General features: G+C 26.6%; 1 protein-coding gene across 1 annotated transcript in view; it reads right to left on the bottom strand.

Moving 5' to 3' along the window:
- LOC136075390 (caspase-3-like) overlaps positions 1 to 21171 on the bottom strand; it is a 65415-nt gene that overhangs the window by 32771 nt on the left and 11473 nt on the right. Inside the window, exons 2-4 of the mRNA XM_065788395.1 lie at positions 15831 to 15878; positions 4166 to 4210; positions 1 to 37 (exon numbers count right to left, since the gene is read on the bottom strand). The exon at positions 1 to 37 is cut by the window's left edge and continues 458 nt beyond it. Of these exons, the coding sequence (XP_065644467.1) occupies positions 1 to 37; positions 4166 to 4210; positions 15831 to 15878 (130 nt within the window). The remainder of the gene's footprint in view (positions 38 to 4165; positions 4211 to 15830; positions 15879 to 21171) is intronic.

Below are 21171 nucleotides of genomic sequence, written 5' to 3'. Positions count from 1 at the left end.
CCACATGGATTGAATTTGAAAATGTATTTTTCAATAGCTATAATCAAAAATTTCAAATATTTTTATCATTCAAATTCAAATTATATTTCAATAGAATATATATATAGACACTATCAAAGAAAAAAAAAAAAAAAAAGACATAAAGCAAAAATATTTTTAAAATGTATATTCATAAATTTTTTTTTTTTTGTTTACTTTATGCTATATTATACAATTTTAAAAAAAATATTGGTGCTTATATAAAAAAAACAACAGTTTTATCTTAAGATTTTAACAATGCTAGTTTTTGTAAACTATTGTTTGTTTTAAAATACAAATGAAATACAATTATCAATCAGATAATCAGCCAAAAAAACTTTAATTTTTTAGAAATAGAGCTGAAAATGCTCTCTTTTGTGTCGCAAAGTGGAAATAGGATTTAACTAACTTTTCTGAAAGATTTTTCTAATTTTAATTTTTTAACCAAATCAAGTTAGTATTAAATAATAAAAAAAAGTTTCAAATTTTTTTAAATTTGTCTTTTTAAAGATTTTCTGGGGAAAAAAGCCCAGGATTTCACTAAATCTTTAGATTACATATGGTAAATTTCAAACTTCTTTATTTTTTGCATATTATCTATTAAATAATACATTTCGTAAATTAAAAACCAAGAAAAGAAAAAAAAAGTGAAATAATATTCTGGTTACTTCTGTAGTAACATGCTATAAAATCAATTCAAGTGTAGTGGATTTTGTTAAAAACTGATTAAATGACAGTTTTTGTCAAGTATGAAAAACAAAACTGGATTGCGGGTAGTTTCCTATTTCATATTCGTTCCTAGTTCTAAGTTTGGTTCTAAGTGTGATTTGAAAATTGTTTTAAAATGGTTACTTTTAATCTTAGCAAACTTTTGACTGATGACTTTCCTCCAAGGCATATTTTCACAAGTAAAAATATATATGCATATGCTATATTTTTGCAGTTTGAGTTTTTATTACTTTATGCTGGTTGCACAGTGAATTTCAATATTTTCAAAAGTCTGGCTTTTAATTTAATAAAAAAATTTAATGTATGGAAAAACAAAAAAGTTGTTTCTTATTAAATATGAACATTTTTTGGTTCAAAATCAACAATGCAAATACCTCTTGTGAAAATAATATATTCTACATTAATTTGTTATTACTAAATAAGTTATGCGTTTGTTAATAATATTATATTATGTTGTATATGTTTCAATGTATTTTTTTATTATTTATTGTGGACCATGGAGAGCACTTAAATCACCTACAGTAAATATATCTTTTACACTAAAACCTAGATAGTCTTTTATAAAATTTACAAACAGGATGAAGCATAAAAGAACAGATAGTCTACTGATGATCAGGGTATTTTTTATGGTTCAAATTTGTCATTGCAAGCTCTTTGCAATTTGAAACTTATAGATAGAACACGGACTGAAATTAAAAATATAATGACTCATAATCATCATCTGGTTCCTCCCGGTTTAACTAAATTAAAACAATACAAAAAATTGAGTATAATTTCAAAACTATTTTGAAAAAAAAATAAAAATCCAAGTAAGCAAGTTATAAAACTTGGAACTTGCAATCTTAGTTTATAGATGCACTGCATGGAGTAAATTTTCAATACTGCTTGTAAAATCCCAGCAGTTAAGTAAGGAAGAAAGATTCAATCACAAAAGAGTGCAGATTTTATTGGAAAAAAAGAAAAAAATTCCAGCATTTATTCAAGATACAATTGAAAATAAGGGTTTCTTTTGTCAGTATAACCACACAAACAATAATGGAAACGTTGCTTGCAAATTTTTTAATAATCCCATTGTGACAGAGAGAATTTTATATTTTGATATCAGAATACCACGAAGAGCAGTCAGAATGATTTAATTTTTTCAAGATTTATTTATTGATATGAACAGCACAACTGGAAGACCATATATAAAGATTTTCGAACAGAAATTAACATCTATTTACGCTCATAACTGATGATACATTTTAAAAACCACACCTATGTCACAATCTGTGCATAGAATGATAGTTCATGGTACTTCTTTTATAAGGTACTTTAAGTATCCAAATCTTTGTCTGAAAGTACTATTGAAGCCAGAAATAAGGAAAACAAAACTGCACAAATTGGTCATGTTTGTCTAACCTCTTTTGCAGAAAACACCAGGGATACAGCTAATAATTTACATATAAACATTTACTGGACAGATAAAACTCCTTAGTCACAGTGAATACAAAGTAAACTCTGATGCAAAACCTTTAATTTAACTGTTGGTAGGAGTAGTTTGTAAACCTTGAATTGTAATTTTCCTTGCTGAAGTATCATATAAAAATATGATGTGAAAAACTAGTTATTCCCAGAGCATGTAAAAAATTGCTTTAATTCTTCCATAATATAATGATTTAAATCGTCAAATTCAAATCAGTGTCAAATTATTTGCTGTGGGTACTTCAGTAAATATACCTCAACCTTTCTGTATTTTTTCCGCTTTTTCTTATTCTGTCCCATTACCATCCTTTTTTAGCTGTTTTATCCATTTTTTTATATGAATTTCGAAATAATCAGTTTTTTAACTAGTTTTATACTATATTTTACACTTGGATCAAAAATCTATGAAGTTGTTATTCCCTCTCGCATCATATTTTATCTAAGTTAATTATCACAAATAATTCCATTTAGAAATTTTTAACTTCAAAAAAAATTTCTAAATGGAATTATTTGCGAACCAATCCATGGGGAATTATACCAACTAATAATATTGTCCAGAGGGAACTTCCTAATCACAGCTAAGAAAAACAGGTCAGGGTTGCTTACCTCCCCGGATTATGATTAGCGCAGACATATTTAAAAACGTGATTTAAAATTTCTGGATATTCAAGATAAACTATGACATTTTAGGACAGATTTTTGAAAATCAGGAATTTATGGAATATCAGGAGATGTGGGAGGCTACTTTTGGAGGTGAACCATTCTTCGGCAGTTGTTTGCATTTTTGTCAGTGGAAGCGTAAATATATATATATATATATATATATATATATATATATATATATATATATATATATATATATATATATATATATATATATATGTATATATATTTATGCTTAAAATATATATAAATATATATATATATATATTTACGCTTATATATATATATATATATATATATATATATATATATATATATATATATATATATATATATATATATATATATATATATATATATATATATATATATATATATGCTTAAAATATATATATATATATATTTATGCTTAAAATATATATATATATATATATATATTTACGCTTATATATATAAACTTATATATACATATATATATATATATATATATATACATATATATATATATATATATACATATATATATACATATATATATATATATATATATATATATATATATATATATATATATATATATATATATATATATATATATATATATATATATATGTTTATATAAGTGTAAATATATATATATATATATTTATATATATTTTAAGCGTAAATATATCAAAGTTGGAAATTCCTTTAGGATGATACAAAATGGAAATAAACATTATGTTATTTGTTTCTGTGTGTTTGTGTGACCAAAAAAAATAACACAGACTTTTCACAAAATTAATAATAGTTTTCTTATATAATAGAAAATAATTGTAAACTTCTGGAACAAAAAAAATATGATTGATAGACCTTGTTAAACAATATAAATGTTTGAATAAAATAAATATATCATTTTCCTATTACATCAGAATACAAGACCATTATTTTCCTACTGCATTTATAGCAATCATTTGCCACACTGTATAGAAGAAACATTTTCACATTATTATAATCAACTAAGATCCATTTTATGAAACTTTAAAACCAATTACATTTCTGATAAAACTTGTTTTGATAAATATAAACAATCAAAAAACATTTAAAAGTTACCAAAATGTTTACTTAAATACAACTTAAACTAATATTACATTATGTCAAAATCCTGCTCACCCTTAATCCTATAGTTATATAAATATATAAATTAAATTAGTCTAATTGACGTTAAAACACCCAATCACATTCTAGTATAAAAAATTAATTTATTGAAAAACAGGGACATTATATTTTAACTCTTAAAAATTGTAAATACCTTGCTCTTTTTTTGGAATACCATCAGCCCCATGACAACTAGTCTCTAAATCATTTACAGAAAATAGAAATAATCAATAGAAATATCAAAATATTGTTTTAAGCTTGGGTGAATATAGTTTTTAGAGTAAAATGGTGGAAAAACAAACCTTATTGCATGCAACAGAAAATAAATGTCATAAAAGTCAAGGTAAATGCTGATAATAAAGCTTTTACACCTGTGTTATATAAGATGTCTCCTAACATTTTGCAGCTAGTTTAAGACGTGAATAGCAAAGGGTTGCATATATATAAATAGATTTTACAAATTAACACGCAAAGTGTTTTGGGTAACAAACAAAGTATGGCAAAAAATACAAAGGATAAATGACAACTGGAACAAGCAAAATTTTTGTTGTGGAGTTTACCTTTCTGATAGTCTAAATAGTTACCAGAAACATTTTTTTTAAATATTTCTTAACATAATAAAATTGAAAAATGGATGATAGGTACAGAAAAAGATTAAGAAAACATGAAAATAGAAATGTGTAAAAAATGGATTTGTGCCTGTAGCAGACATCATTTAATATTGAAATATACATATATTTGTTCTTTAAACTTTGTTGAAAGAAAAGGTCCTACTAAAAATCATTTTATCCATTAGGAGTAAATCTTAAATAAAAATAGATTGACTCTATTATCAAATGGAAGATTTTTCTTTTCCTTTTGATTATAGAATTTGTTCTATTATTCAACATATTCAAAAAATAAAAAAATAAATCAGAATTGTTGCATTTTCAAATAGAAGGTATTCTAAATCTTCTCGTGGAATTAATATAGAAAGTGGTTTTAATAAAAACAATGAAAATATTTTATTAGGTTAACATCAGCCTGTTCTATGCTGGCATCAGAGGCTATGCAGGAATCCTACATGGCCCTTAACTATTTTATTATATTCTTTAAATGATTAGCAAATAATTTATTATTCATTTTACTTATGTTTTCGAAAATTAAACTCTTTAACTATCGGATATAAAGTGTTAAACTTTGAGCGCTTGTATATTAGTATCTTGCATAATAAAATGCAAACATTATCAGACATATGCCTCAAATATAATTGTTTATTAGTTGAGGCTGATGCAAAAGATATACTTATAATATAAGATATACTTATAAATACTATTACATCTATTACTATTACTATTATCATTATTATTAAATCCCATAAATTAATTCAAATAAATATACTACATACAATACATGCAAAAGATATACCATATAGCTATACAAAAGATCCTTTCATTAAAAAATCCTTTCATCATTAAAAATCAGATTTTTAATGATTGTAATAAGTTAAAGAAAACACGTCATTATTTAAGGTTATTAAGCAATCGTGGCAGTCAGATGGGAATTCGGGATTGGCAGTTTTATAGAATTTAAAAAATATTGCTTTTAAAATAAAAAACTTTTTGAAATTAAAATATTTTATCATTTTAACCAGTGGCGGATACAGCATAGGGCGTGGAAGGAAGGGGGATGGAGTGCTTTTTTTGGGAGTGTCAGTTGACCACTGTTGGTTAACCGGCACTCCCTAAAATATAAGGTTCTCATTACAAAATTTTGGGTTTATTTTAACTGGAAATAGAAAACTAGACAACAACAAACCATTGTTTACATACCTTACAAATTTGCCCTCATTTATGGCAGAAAACAAAACAGAGATATTTTGTTTAAAAAAAAATATCTCATAATCATAATGTATACAGCCAATGCATTTTTTAAATGTGTATCAAAACTACTGTGATTGTACAGTGACGGATGTTCATAAAACTACAATGAATTTGCAAACTAATTTTTTTCAAAGGAGAAAAACAAATAATTATAAATTAACTGATTTCAACATTGCATAGCAATTTAGATTTGTTTTTATGTGTTCAAAATGTCAAACAATGGATTAACCTGTTATAGCCTGTTTGTCGGTTATATCAGGTAGAACGCACTAGTGGAATCAAAAGATGATATTGAGCTTAGCAAACAATTCAGCTTTGCCTTTAGGTGAGGTGACAAAATCTGAGCCATACAAGAGAGGTGGAAAAACAGATTTGCCCTTATTATAGGTACTTTTAAAGATTTTCCAGAAGTCACAAGAGCCTAATTTTTGAGATGAAATACAAGATTTCGTGATCTGAGAATAGCGGGCTTTGGTGATAGACAAAACTTTTTTACAATAGTTTCTAGCAATAGTAAAATGCTTGTTTTTTGGAGAATTGTTTTGCTGATAAATATGAAAGTAATGGTTATAATTGGAAATTGCAGCAGTGCTAAACGAAATATAATCATGGAGAAAAATGAGGCTTTACTTGGAATCATCAAGAGAGAATAAAAGAATCCATGCCAGCCTGAATCCAAGAAGTTATGTAAGAGGCACATTTTTCAGGACAAAAAATTTCTACCCAAGGGCCATTACAAAGAAAATCATGGAAAGAGTCCCAGTCAGCTTTAAGGTAGTTGTAAGAGGTACAATAATAAGGGGATTCTGATGATGAAAAAACAAGATAATAGTTTTAGAGAGATCAAACTGTTACCAGAAGCACCCATAGTTGAATATGGAGAAACTGAGCTGTGACTAGAATCAGAAACAAGACATAAGTTGAGTAGAGAAGGTAAATGATTTGAACTTTCTGGAAAGCAATTTTGAAAGTTGACTATTTGTGTTAGAGATTGAGAAAGTCAAAAGTTGTGGGGCTTAACGCCTGAAGAGTCACTGACACTAGAGCCAAGTCATTCAGTGTGATGAGCATTAAAGTCACCAACAACAACAATATTGGCTGATGGATAAAGAGAGAGGGCTTGGTCAATTTGATCAGAAATAACATCGTAAAGTGTGCAGTTGTGAGATGAAGGAGAGCAATATAGAACAATATAGAAAAGGGCAATAGAGTGAAGTAGCGCTAAACAAAAGCACATAAAAAGTCTAGTAAAGGATCCAAACCTAGCTTCCTGACAAATGGCTGAATTTTTACGAATGTAAATGCACAAGCCAAGCCAAGCATGTGACTATTGGAGTCTTTATGAATTAAAGGAAAATTACCATTAACACTAAGATCACAAGATGAGACAGCCTAACTCAAATTAGTCTCACAAAGAGCAAGTAGGTCTGGTGAACTTTGCAAGTGATAAAAATCAACAGAAGAAAAGTTACTTCGAAGACCACGAATATTAGTGAATGATAGTTTAAAAGAACTTGGTGATGACGATGGTTTTTCAAGTTTTATAGTTTTTGGTACTTTGGTCATTTTTAAATTTGCTAAAGAACTTGACTCAAAGCACAGATAGGACTCAGTACACTACTTAACAGCCCAAAAAATTGCCTCATTATTAACATAGGGCTCTAAAGGTGGCCTTGACAATGCACACTAAAAGTACGAACAAGGACACAATCCATGAGGAACATGGCACTGATAGTATTCTGTTATTTTACAGCTGTTGGTGAAATCAGCACCCTCTGAGAGCTACCACAGAGTTCGGGAAACCTGACTACCATCTTGCCTTAGAACCATACAACTGAGTTTTAGAGCTGTACCCTCATTAAGAGATAATAGAATGAGTTGCCTAGTCATAAAAACACAGAAACAAGTAAAAACCCATGCATTAAGTCAAGAAAATCCAGCATCCGACATCCTAAACTGGAAACAATGTATTATAAATACATCTGCGCCAGGCCAATAGGTGAAAATCTATAAATACAGTCTGTTGAGTATATACAACAGACTGTATTTATACAGTATGTTATAAATTCACTATAGAATATTAATAGAAGTTGTAATATATTTAACAGACTTTATATACTATTATAATATATTAAAGACTGTGTAGTTATTTTCCTGATTTCCTTTCTGACCCACAAAGATATTTGTACAGTCTGTTATAAACTTACAACAGACTATTTATGCATCCAACTATTTTTTATTGTATCTTTTGTAAATTATACTAATCCTAAGAGATTAGTATAAATTACATTTTATTAATACTATTTATTAATACTAATCCAAAGAGATTAGTATAAGTATAATTTTTCTTTAGAACAGCAACATTTCCTAAAATGCTACATTAATATTTTACAAAGCTCTATATATAATATATTTTACAAATATTGTAATGCTGCATGTTGATCTAATTTTATTCAGGAAATCAAACAACTACTGCAATTTACCTTTCTAACCTGTAAAATTATTTTTTGCAAAATGTTATAAACTATTCTTTCAAAGTGCTTAGTATAAGCATAAAAAAAATTAAGATTGGTCTTATACATGGTGTTCAGGCCCATATATTAATTGCTTAATATATGCATCTTTTTACCACTAACTATAGGTAAATATTTCCTTTTTTAAATTTGTCTGGGGCAAATTCTCTAACAAATGGCGAGTTGAAAATATCATTAGCTTGATAGCAGAGAAGATATTGAGTACAATTGCAAGAAACAATTTGTCACGCAATTACAAAATGCAATTCGTCAGAAAAAAAACATAAAAAAAACAACAAAAAACTGGAACAATCTCTGTTTATATGCACTCAACATCAAGTATTGATTGAGTCACTTGTGTAGTAATAATTGAACTTAGGGAGAACACATTAAATTCCTAATATCAAATAACTATGGAGAGCTTGAATTTCAATTTCTATAAATATACTTTTACAATAACTTTTAAACTTTTCATTATGTTAAAGAAAAAAATCTTGTAAAATAGATTATTTTATTAAATAAAATACAATTTTACAATATTTATTTTACATTTAAGATAAATAAAAACAAAACATGATTATAAAAACATTTCATCGTAAAACCTTTTATTATAATTTCTTATTGTATAAAATATTATTGTTGTCATTTTGATTAAAAAAGTTACAAGGAACAAACATACATGACGCAAATGTGTGTGTGAGTATTTGTATTTTTTACTTATAAACATGAACATATGTTTGGAATTTTTTTGGAAGTTAGATATCTTAAACACCAGAATGCAATGTTGATATTCAAGACACAAGCATACACACTTGCACAGAGATGGTGTTTTATTTCCAATGATTTCTTTTACTTGCATAACAGGGTAAACAATAGGCAAAAATATTTTCAAAAAATTCAAAAATTATTTTAGAGGTCACTAACTTAAAAAAATGGCAATTTTTTTATTTTTTTAACCTAAATTAAATATCTAAAAATTGTTAGTTTTATATTATGTTACTTGGAGTATATTTTTAAAAAACCGGTTTAGAGGTTGCATTATTATAAAGCTTGACTTTTTGCCTAAAAATTTGTTCTTTTGGATTTCAATGTTAAAAAAAGAAGTATCTAGATGGTATATTTTAGTTATGCTTTTGAGCATATTTAACCATGAAAAGTCATTGTGTGACTTTTCATAGTTAAGTATGTAACAAAAAAAAACCCTGTATTTATGTTAAAATTTCATAATATGTATGCTAAAAGTTTTGAAGTTTGAAAAAAAAAGGTAAGGATGTTGTATCAATTATAAGCAAGAATGGGCATTTTATGAAGATCAGATGAGTAGCAGAAAATACCACAGTTACAGCATGTGTGGCAGACTAGTATAATATTTTACCAAAAACGCTTATTTCATTACAAAATCATCTGCAAAAGCGGAGATCAACATAATGGTAGATCTATGTCAGTATCAACTGACAGTTGATACTAAAATAGACCTACCATTTGACTTTTAAATCCTCATGTTGCTGACTCTGATTTACAAATCAAAAAAGGCATTACTGTTGGATTCTAAGCTCTTGCATTCAGCTGCACATTCTTCAAAATAAAGAACATGTACTAGTTCTTATAAGCAGATCTCATAATAGATACTTTATACATAAATATATATTTTAAGTAAAAAATTTATTATTTTAATTTTAAGCAGGCTAAAACCTTTAAGTGTGCCTTTAATTACCATTTACACAGTAATGAATTATTTTTGTCTTGAAATGGTTATACACAACAGTGATTGGCCTAAACACAAATTTTATACAGCAACTAAAAAAATTGCAGTTCTAGGTTAATTTTTATGGAAAAGACAATATATTTATCTAACAAAAAGTTATCATGTATGCCTCGAAAATGTTGAGTACTATGATGTAATAGTGGTTATGCGCTGCCAGCTACAAAAGTGCTTATTTATTTCCTAGTTATAAATATGAAGAAAAAAAAAAGAGTTTAAGGTTGTCCCTGCAAAAAAATTGATTGTAAATAAGTAGAAAAGAAATATACTGTTGTGTGTAGACTTCATTAACCTATAGATTTCAAATCTTTTACAATTTATTGTGGAAAAGAACGTCTTACAAAACAACCAATGTTTTTCCTAATGTACTAACTGTTAGAGTTTACTTCTTTCTAAACCCAGACCAACAAAATTTTCATCATCCAGAATGAGAAATACAACATCAGATTAACTTTTTTAGAGAACATTAACTTTTTTGATTTAATAGCACCAAGGAGAGACTCTGGTATGGTAATGAACTCATCGAATATAACAAATGATAATAATGATGTTGTTAACGTTCAGTCGAAAAAATTTGCATATATTGCAAAGTTTTTATTATTAATAAGGATATAAGATTAACTTTGTTTTGATCATCTTACAGTATTCCCATTCTTCTATCAAGTAAGGGATTATTAAATTGTAAGTATAGGTTGGTCTTTAATGAGATCATACATTACTTAAAAATTAAGATATTTACTATTTAAAAAAAATTTATTACTTGAGCATATGAAGTGTATGTCTCAAAAGAAAGTTGGTAAATTTACTTACTCTCCTGATATAATTACTCAATCATTTGAATATTTGCTATATACAGGTCACTGTACATTAGGGTTATGACTTTTTTTCCACCCTATGCTCTTGTACTGTAGTTTGATGAACTTTTATCTAAAAAGCACAAACTATTATTTGCATATCTTTTGAAAAAAGTTCACCTGCCAATAAAAAATCGATTTTGACATAAGTACTACTATGTATTACATAGTAGTACTTATGTCAAAATCAAACCATTGTGTACTTACACTACGTATTACATAGTAGTACTTATGTCAAAATGAAACCAAAATTAAACCAAAATTTTGACATAAGTACTACTATGTATTACATAGTAGTACTTATGTCAAAATTGACTTTTTAATGGTGGGGTGAACTTTTTTCAAAAGATATGCAAATAATAGTTCATTTTGGGATTGAAAAAAGTCATAACCCTACTGTACATCCATATTTGTACATCACATGTACATCCATAACACTTTAAATAACAGTATTAGAACTTTAAAGAGAATTATTTCAAGAGTTTATATCACAAGTTAGTGTAGAATTATTGAAAAAATGTTTTGATGAGTATTAGGGTGTTTCTAAAAACAATTTTTTTAAACAGTTGTTCTCCAACCCTTAAATGTGTTCTATATAATAAAATAACTCTGGATTTAAAATTTTTGGGTGCACCAAGACCCTTAAATACCAGACAGGTCAATATTAATAACCATTCCAGCTCAATTCAATTTATGCATGGCACCATGCCGTCTCAGATTTTGATGATTTTTGGTATACAAAATTAAATTAATCAGCAAAAACTTCTCCAAATTTTAGTGTCTGACGCCTTTCGGTTTCAGAGATATCGATACTCAGTCGCAATCTCTTTTTTGAATATTTTTTCAGCACCATAAGCTAATTACATAATACAATTAGCTTTAATTTATGAAATACTTGCTCAATTTTGAAAACTTGTACCTAACTTTTTTTCTAGAGAAAGGAACTTAAAAATGATACCTAACACACTAAAAAATTAAAGCTTCTTTATAAAAATTCAATTTCAAAATGGTGTAACACTTTTTATAAGTTCTTTGATTGAATACAAAAAGAAGTATACCCTTGAGATGCCTTAAAGATATGATTCTAAAATTTTTTGCTATGGTTTTATATATAACTAACTCCATATTACAAAAAAAACTGCAGGAGTTTTCTTTTTTGATTTATTTGCAATCAAAGTTTTTTAAAAAAAGTTAAGAAAAATTGATTTTTAATAATGAAAAAAAAATTATATACATTTATTTTGCGCATTTAAAAAAAATGATTTTAGAATCTCAGGTACAGTTCTAATATATAACTTTGTTTAGATTTCACATTAAAGATCTTCACTTTATACAATTTTGATGTTTTATGAAGGATTTTCTATTTACAAAACTTCAAATAATTATTTAAAAAATATTAATGATAAAGCAAGATGTTCAATTGGATTAATAAATAAATAAAATTGTCACAAACAAACATGAGAAATCCAATGATATCAAGAAAATTTCAAGTCTCAATGATGTAGAAAAAGACTTGATAATTAGTTGTTCTGGCATTGAAAGTGATGAAAATGCAACGGTTTGCTTCCATGAATATATTTACTTAAAAAATTACTCCACACTCCACATAACTTGCTGTGATCCATTCACACATCATATACTTACAGCATATGGAATAATTTTTCTTTTCAAAATGAAATCATAGGAAATAGTTTTTGATACGTATCTAAGGAGTCAAACAATTCAAATTTTGAAGAAAAATGTTACCAAGCGCCTGCAGCACAATTTCATTCCAATAAGTAACACAAAAGTTGGAACTAAAGTTGTTTCTGAACAAAAAGATTATTCAATTGTTTTTAATTTTCAAACTAATGAGATTATTAAAGATTGCTTGCCTAATATGAGCATTGGAATGCTTGTATGCTTGATATATAGTAACAACCCATAGATTGAACTAGTGGAGGATATTGATGTTGAAAATAAAGACTTTCAAGTTAGATTCATACATCCATTCTACCCTTACCCTTTTTTATTATCAGCCTTCTAAAGATGGTGTGTGTTGGGTTCCATCAACAAACTTATTCTTAATGATTAATATTTCAACAACTGTCACAGGATGACAATACAAAGTCAGTGATATTGATCAACAAAGCATTAAAGAAAGCTGGACAAACTTTAAACCAGAGAACTAATTTTTTATGACTCTGTTAAAGATTGTTAATTCTTATTGCTTTATTTTAATTTTCCTTATTACAATTTAATTATTTCCATGGTTTATTTTTATAATTTCGATATTTCTGGGGTTTAGAATTATAAAACTTTAAATGCAAACAAATCTGATTAAAAAGATTACCGTTGCAGTTTTTTTGTTTTATGGCATTTGCTAAATTTAGAACATTAGGAGAAAATTTTATGATCATATCTTTCAGGCATCTCAAGATAAACATTTTTTGATTGCTTGATTAAATTTTTTTATAGAAGATCTATTTTTTTAGTGTTTTAGCCATCATTTTTGGATTCCTCTCCCTGAAAAAATGTTGTAAATAGAAAATCCTTTATTAAACCACGAAGATTGTATAAAGTGAAGATCTTTAATGTGAAATGCAACAAGTTTATATATTAGAACTGTACCTGAGATTCTAAAACCATTTTTAAAAAGATGCCAAAAACGAATATATATAATTTTTTTTTTATTATTAAATAACAATTTTTCTTAGTTTCCCAAAACTTTTAATGCAAATAAATCAGATTCAAAAAAGAAAACCTCTTTGGTTTTTTTTTACTAAAGAATTTGTTATATATAGAACCATAGCAAAAAATTTTAGAATTATATTATTTAGGCATCTCAAGATATACTTCTTTTTGTATGGGGCATCAAAAAACTTAGAAAAGGTGTTACACGATTTTGAAATTGAATTTTCAGAGAGAAGCTTCAATTTTTTAGTGTTTTATGTATTATTTTTGAGTTCTTCTCCCTAAAAAATAATTAGGTACAAATTTTCAACATTATCGAGACAGTATTTCTTAAGACAAAATTCTGATACAAAATTTTATTAGACAAACGCACACAATAATGACATAGCAGATCTTGTTATTTCCTTTGAAAATATTGATTAATGGTGCATATTTTATTCATTTTTATTTAAGCAGTTACCAAATGAATTTTGTCGAACATTTTTGAAGAAGCAATACCTATCTGTATCACAAAAGTTTTAATTTGGTACTGATGATTAACAATCGTGCCCTTAAGCAAATTTATTTCTAAAAAACCAATAAAAATTTAGCAATAAAAAAATCTTTTAGATGCTCATAAGTAATCTAGTTAAAAAAACAGTTTTAATACTGACGTGACAATCTTTACTTAATTTATGTTATATAAGAACTATTAAAATTATTAAAACTATTGAAATTTATTATAATTTAATTACTTTATTGTAATTTTACTTTCACCACTGCACTCTCTCACATGTCCACATCCATCTATTAGTGCTTCATTCGGTCTCCTTGACAATGTGTCAAATGTGGACCAATTGTCAAGGCCTTTATTTCTAGAATGCCATGTATTAAGTTCCTAATTTTTCGTTTTTGCAAAAATAAAACACCAGTAACCAAAATCCAGATAAAATAAATTCAACACGATCTTAAAAGAGTTTGATTTTAGTTCTGGTAGCATACTTTTAATAAAAAAGTTTTAATTTATAGTTAAAAATTAGAAACAAATTAAATTTAAACTATTTCTAATAAAAACATTTGATAATTTAGTTAATTTTAAATGTTTTCAAACATTTTAAATATTAAAAGCTTATTTATGCTTTTTATTTTGTTTGTTTTTTAACACTTTTACTTTTATTTGTATTGTAACATTTTTACTTTTAATTAATGTGTTTTATTGGTTGACCCACCCAACTAGGGTTAAACTTTTACTGCAAAAATGGTAAAGAGAAAAAGCACTACCTGTGTAACATGCAGTAAATATAAGGTGTGTTAAATTGATAATTTTTTTACTTTTAACATTTTTATCGTTTTTAAAACTAAGACATAATCCTACATTATTATCACCTTCTGAAACAGCACAGTATTTCAGTACACACTATATAAAGCAATACATGAGAAAATGAAAAAAGAAATGCAAAATGAAATAAAGAGACAGTCTCATATAACAAAATCTAGGCAAGATAATACTTTAAAAGTTGATACCTAAAGTATCACAGAATTTGGTATAATATCACAATTAAATTGTACCGGTTTTATTCTAAATATAGATAATTAAAAAAATGTTTTAATAGTATAATTTCTGCAAAAAATTTTTTCTAAAAACTTTTTTGCTAGTTGACTTTTGTTGAGCTATTAAAAGAATAACAACAATATTTACTCTTGACAACAGATAAATATTTACTCTTGACAACAGATAAATATTTACTCTTGACAACAGATAAATATTTACTCTTGACAACAGATAAATATTTACTCTTGACAACAGATAAATATTTACTCTTGACAACAGATAAATATTTACTCTTGACAACAGATAAATATTTACTCTTGACAACAGATAAATATTTACTCTTGACAACAGATAAATATTTACTCTTGACAACAGATAAATATTTACTCTTGACATAAGAAAAATAAATGTGCTGGTTAACAGTGATTGCAAGGTTTTCTTCAATATATTTTATGTCAAAAGTAGGTAATAATAACAGGTAATAGGTAAAACACAATATATTATAGACATATAACTTTTTTTTTACATGCTTCTGCTGAACAAAATGTTTGACCAAAACCATATACCAGTTTAACAGAATTACATATTATAAAAGTTCAACTTTACTTAAAAAACTTGACTAACCTTGAATACTCATCTGAACAGGATTATTAACTTGTTTTTGAAAATTCTCTAAAACATTTGATAAAAATAGAAATTATTAAAAATATAGCATTTTAACTAAAAAATTCTTTTATATATATAATATATATGTATATATAATATATATGTATATATAATATATATGTATATATAATATATATGTATATATAATATATATGTATATATAATATATACATATATATATAATATTTACATTATTTGCATATCTTTTAAAAAAAGTACACCCCGCCATTGAAAAATTGATTTTATATCAAAATTGATATTTCAATAGCGGGGTGCAATTTTTTTAAAAGATACGCAAATAATAGTTAATTTTGTGCTTTTTAGGTAAAAGTTCATCAAACTACAGTACATGAGCATGGGGTTGAAAAAAAGTCATAACCCTAATATATATACATATATATGTATGTATATATATATATATATATATATATATATATATATATATATATATATATATATATATATATATATATATATATATATAATAATAATAATAATAATAATAATAATAATAATAATAATAATAATTATATATAAATATATATAACTATTTATAAATTAAAAAATCTATCAAAATGCAATAGATTTATATTTGTAAGCATAATTATATACAAATTTTAAATTTATTAAACTAATTTGAACTTAGGTGTGGGTCTCATTGAATAGTTTTTGTTCTTTACATGCTTTAACCTCACTAAAGTATTTTTTTAAATTTTTATATAAAAAAATTAGAGATTAAACTGCTATCTTTTACATCAATCACATTAGCGATGAAGCTGTTTAGAAACACTAAGAAAGTTTGCTATCAATTCAAGAAAGTGTCAACAAAAAGTTTGTATTCTAGTCTTTTTTTGAATGTTTCTAAAGTTGCATGTATTCATTGAAAAACCATTCTGAATTCAAGGTGCAATGCATTCAGAAAAGTTTTGCGCCCAGGGTGATAGTTGCCAATATGTAAGTTGACAACTGTCAAAAGAACTTTTTTTTTGAAATTGTGGTTTCTATGTGTTCAAATAGATATGCAGAAAATTTGGTTGATAAAGTTTTATATTTAATAACTGTTATCTTATAAATTATTTTTTAATGGATTGGTTACTAATGAAGAGTTACTTAGCAAGATTCCTGATTTTAAATGGAAAAGAGAATGAGAGGCAATGCAAGATAAGCTATCTTAAGTATTTTGGAGTTTTTTAAGATTTTTTCGCTAAGAACCTGATAAAAGACTATTACAATAGTCAAGTTGAGAGTTAACGATACCACAAACAATTTTGTTTGCTGCTTCTTTGGTGAGACATTCATGTATGTGGTGAAGAGCATAAATATGGTAGTATAAGAATTTAACAGTAAGATTAATATGCCGGTTCATTTAAAGAAAGTACTTTTCAACCAATTTGTGAAAATTAAAATACTAAGAAGAAAAAACTGCAATACAGCAGATTTAAGTTTCAACCACCTGAATGTATAAATTAAATTAGAATTCTCAAAATAATTAAAAAAAACTGCAACAAAATTAAAAAGATTAAAAGGAAAATACAAAAATGTTCCATGACGTCAAGTGGTATAGGTTTTAATTGGTTTGTAATCATTTAGTATAAATTATTAATAGAATTTGTAAAAAAATAGGCTCTCATAAAATACTTAAACATGAGCTAAAATGAATAAAGAAAGTTCATTACCCTTTTCAAATTGCAACCTGCAGATCATACACAGATGAAGAAAAAAAACTACGCTCACTGATGTTCAGAGGTGACTAGCTACATGCAATGTCATTTTGCTAATAATAAAATTAAAAAAATTAAATTTCTTTATTTCATTTTTGTTCATTTTTTTAGTGGTCTAAGTACCAGCTTTGAACCTGGAAAGCATTATGAAATACCTAAAGCCACTTTAAAGGACTAACTTAATGGAAAGGCTCCTATAGCCAAAAAGTTGGGGTTAGCAACTTTGCTAACTAAAGTTGAGAAATACGTGCTGGAGAAACTATATTCTAAGTGCTAATCTTTAAAAATATCCTGTCTGCAAAGATGCTATTCTGTTCCTTGTGTTAGTTTTTTAGCAGATGAGAGGCTAATTGTGGAAATAAATAGGGACAGATCATAAAAATTGGCAGAGCTGGCACTTTAAAACATGGCAATCAGTGGATAGTAAAAACTGAAGCATGTGTTTCATAACCATAATAGTCACTATACTAGTAATTTTTAATATAGTATTTTGCATTTATTTGTTTATGCGACACAATGGTCACAAAAAGTGACCAACGGAGCCGTCCAGTTGCGTAGGCCTGGGAGATGTAAAAATAGAAGTAGATTGTAAATGATGTCATTGGGTGAGAATCATAAATGAATGTAAAGACTATTTTGTAGGAGGAATAAAATTTTAGGACTCAGGGATAGGGTGAACAATAACTCACGCTCTAGTTATCCTAAAGAAATGATAAAACAATGGTCTATGAGTAAACAAGTCAATATAGATCCGCTGGTTTATTAATGGCTACCATGGCTAAAATTATTGCACCATACAAAAACAATAAAATAAAATAGTTAGATAACAAAATATTAAGTAAAATGATAAAAAATGATAGTTCAGGCAATATAAAAAGAAAAAATAGGCTAATAAATGTGGTACTATTTGTACTCTAGATAATAAATTGAAAACTGATAATCACCTGTGTGACATGAAAGTATATAAATGTCGTTAATGTAACAAATATATAATATAAAGCTTACAAAGCGCTATAATACGTGGATGTAAGAGGTAAAAAAATGTTGGTGCCATGATAACCAATCAAAATTAAGTAGTGGATAATGGTGATTCCCCTCCTCAGGAATGCACTGCAATCACCAACGACGTTTCGGAGAACCTGAGACATGCACTCAGGCCACTTGTCAGGGGCGTGTCCTTGTAACTAATCTCACCGCCTACACTGAAGAGTTAGTTATACGAGTTAATCTTTGAACACATCCTGTCAGCAAAGATGCTGTTCTGTCCCTTGGGTCCAGTCTTTTAGCAGATGAGAGACTAATTGTAGAAATAAATAGGGACAGATCATAAAAATTGGCAGAGCTGGCACTTTAAAACATGGCAATCAGCGGTTAGTAAAAACTGAAGCATATGTTTCATAATTATAATAGTCACTATACTAGTATTTTTTAAAATACCATTTTACATTTAGCCTATAGTGACAAGTTTAATAGTATAGGCTATAGTATCCTACTTGATGCAATAACTAAAAAAGTTATTTACTAGAAAAGAAGGCAAATACAAATTGACAATTATATAGGCCTAAAATATCATTTGTTTTGGCTACTTTAAAAGTAGGATAGAATATTAACTTTAACATTTTTTTAGAAAGTAATAAACACAGAATTGCAAGGCATTGAAACAAAGGCACTCAGATGACAGAGTCTTTAGGCGCAAACTGACAGAATATTTCACTACAGTGCATCAAACAGTGGTTTGCCGATATTTGCAGCTTATCTTTTTGAAAATGACTATCTAGACATTCTATATGACCCAACTTTTCCAATTTTATTTCACAATCCCTAATTTATGTTTTAGGTAAGCAAAATTTATACAGTATTACAGTTGTCACTGATTATTACTTATAAAATATATAATTAATAAATCTATTTGTAACTCTTTTATACTTATACTTACATAAAACTTCACTGGGTTTTACCTAAAACCTTGAAATGCATTACCTTAATTGGTTTTTAGTTCCTTAGCATGCTACCTTGAAATGATAACTTTTGATAGCTTTTTTGCAAAAAAATATGAGTACAGATCATTTTCACCACATAATACAGGCATGGTTGAGAAGTATATGCAATCACACTCTATTCTTGACCACGCATATAATATTTAGTTGAGACAACTTGGCCTCAACTTTTTAGATGTTTTGAGAAAATTCAAACTTATGTATGTCAGAAAAACTAAGTTTCAACATGCATTTCAAAAATTGACTTCATAACATTAATCTTTTGTAATCAAATGTTTTTATGAGCAAAATGCTTTTTAAACAAATCGACAATTTACTTTTATTGATTGTTTATAAAAAGAAAACTAAAATTATTTTTTTAAATTATATAAAGTTGAGTAAGTTTTGCTAAAAAATGTACAAAGTTTAGTAAATTATATAAATATAAATTAACTTTTCCTTATTTAAATGTAAATCTTTTAAAAAAATTTTTAGAATGGATTTTATAAATAGAAGACTTTCAACAACAACTGCCTTTTTAATGAAATTTACAAAAATTATTATAATAAATCGATGGAATTAAGTAAAATATAAAGTTATTAAATGTATACTTAGTCTGCAGTTTGGATATTGATCATTATAGACTGATGATTCAGGGGCCTGGTGCATTGTGGAATTCTTTTAAACATTTTAAAGCAAAGTCATAATAGCAGATAGTCTGGCCAGATAGAAGTTAAAATTTATCCTGCCCAGACTACTAATAAGTACACAAAAATCTAAAAAATGGCAAACTTAGCAGACAAATAGTTCATTGACCATCTCATATTAGATCTTCAGTCAGATATTTTCTTCAAAAACAATAAGTTTCTAAGTGATGTTGATACTCTTCTTACTGAAATTAAGAATGAAAATGCTTTGATCATTTTTAATTGCCAGCAGTGTGTTTAAAAATCTAAGTCAGAGATAGTGACTCTCTAACAGCCAATAAATCAAACAACTAATGCTAAGCAAATGTGTTCTGTAGATGAATTTAAAATCTTTATTAAAAAAAGCATTAACATTGTTAAAAACGATCTTTGCTACCCTCCACATATTAGAGATAAACTTTCAAAATATATATTTTCAGAAGTTTTTTACAATGCAATTATGAATTAAAATTTTCAGTTAATGAATTTTTATCGGCTAAATTTTATAAAATGAATTTGAATGAATTTGAAGCATAATCAAGAAACTAATAAAAATTTATTTATTTAAAAAATCAAGGTGGTCATTGGTCTATATCATCTGATGATTTTTCACTATTTAGAATAGCAGAAATAGAATTCAGAAATTCAACAAAATTTTAAGTAAAAATATCAACTGTAGCAAGATGACAGCAGAATTGCCTTAAGATGTTAAGGTTTTATCTTACTTTTCAAAAATTTGTTATGCTAGTTCTACAAAGGTATCTACAGAAATTTCTCTTAATCTTCAAGACCACCTTTTAACACTTTATTTTCGTGTTTGTTTATTTTCCTTTCTTAAAGAGCATAAAATCAAGTCTAAGAAGAAAAGAAATCAAAAAAGTATCTTTAAACTCCACTGAATAAAGATTAGACATAA

This window comes from Hydra vulgaris, chromosome 01 (genome assembly GCF_038396675.1).
Source record: "Hydra vulgaris chromosome 01, alternate assembly HydraT2T_AEP".
Lineage (NCBI taxonomy): Eukaryota > Metazoa > Cnidaria > Hydrozoa > Anthoathecata > Hydridae > Hydra > Hydra vulgaris.
The sequence above is the reverse complement of the archived record's forward strand: the minus strand, read 5'-3'. Positions and strand labels throughout refer to the sequence as shown.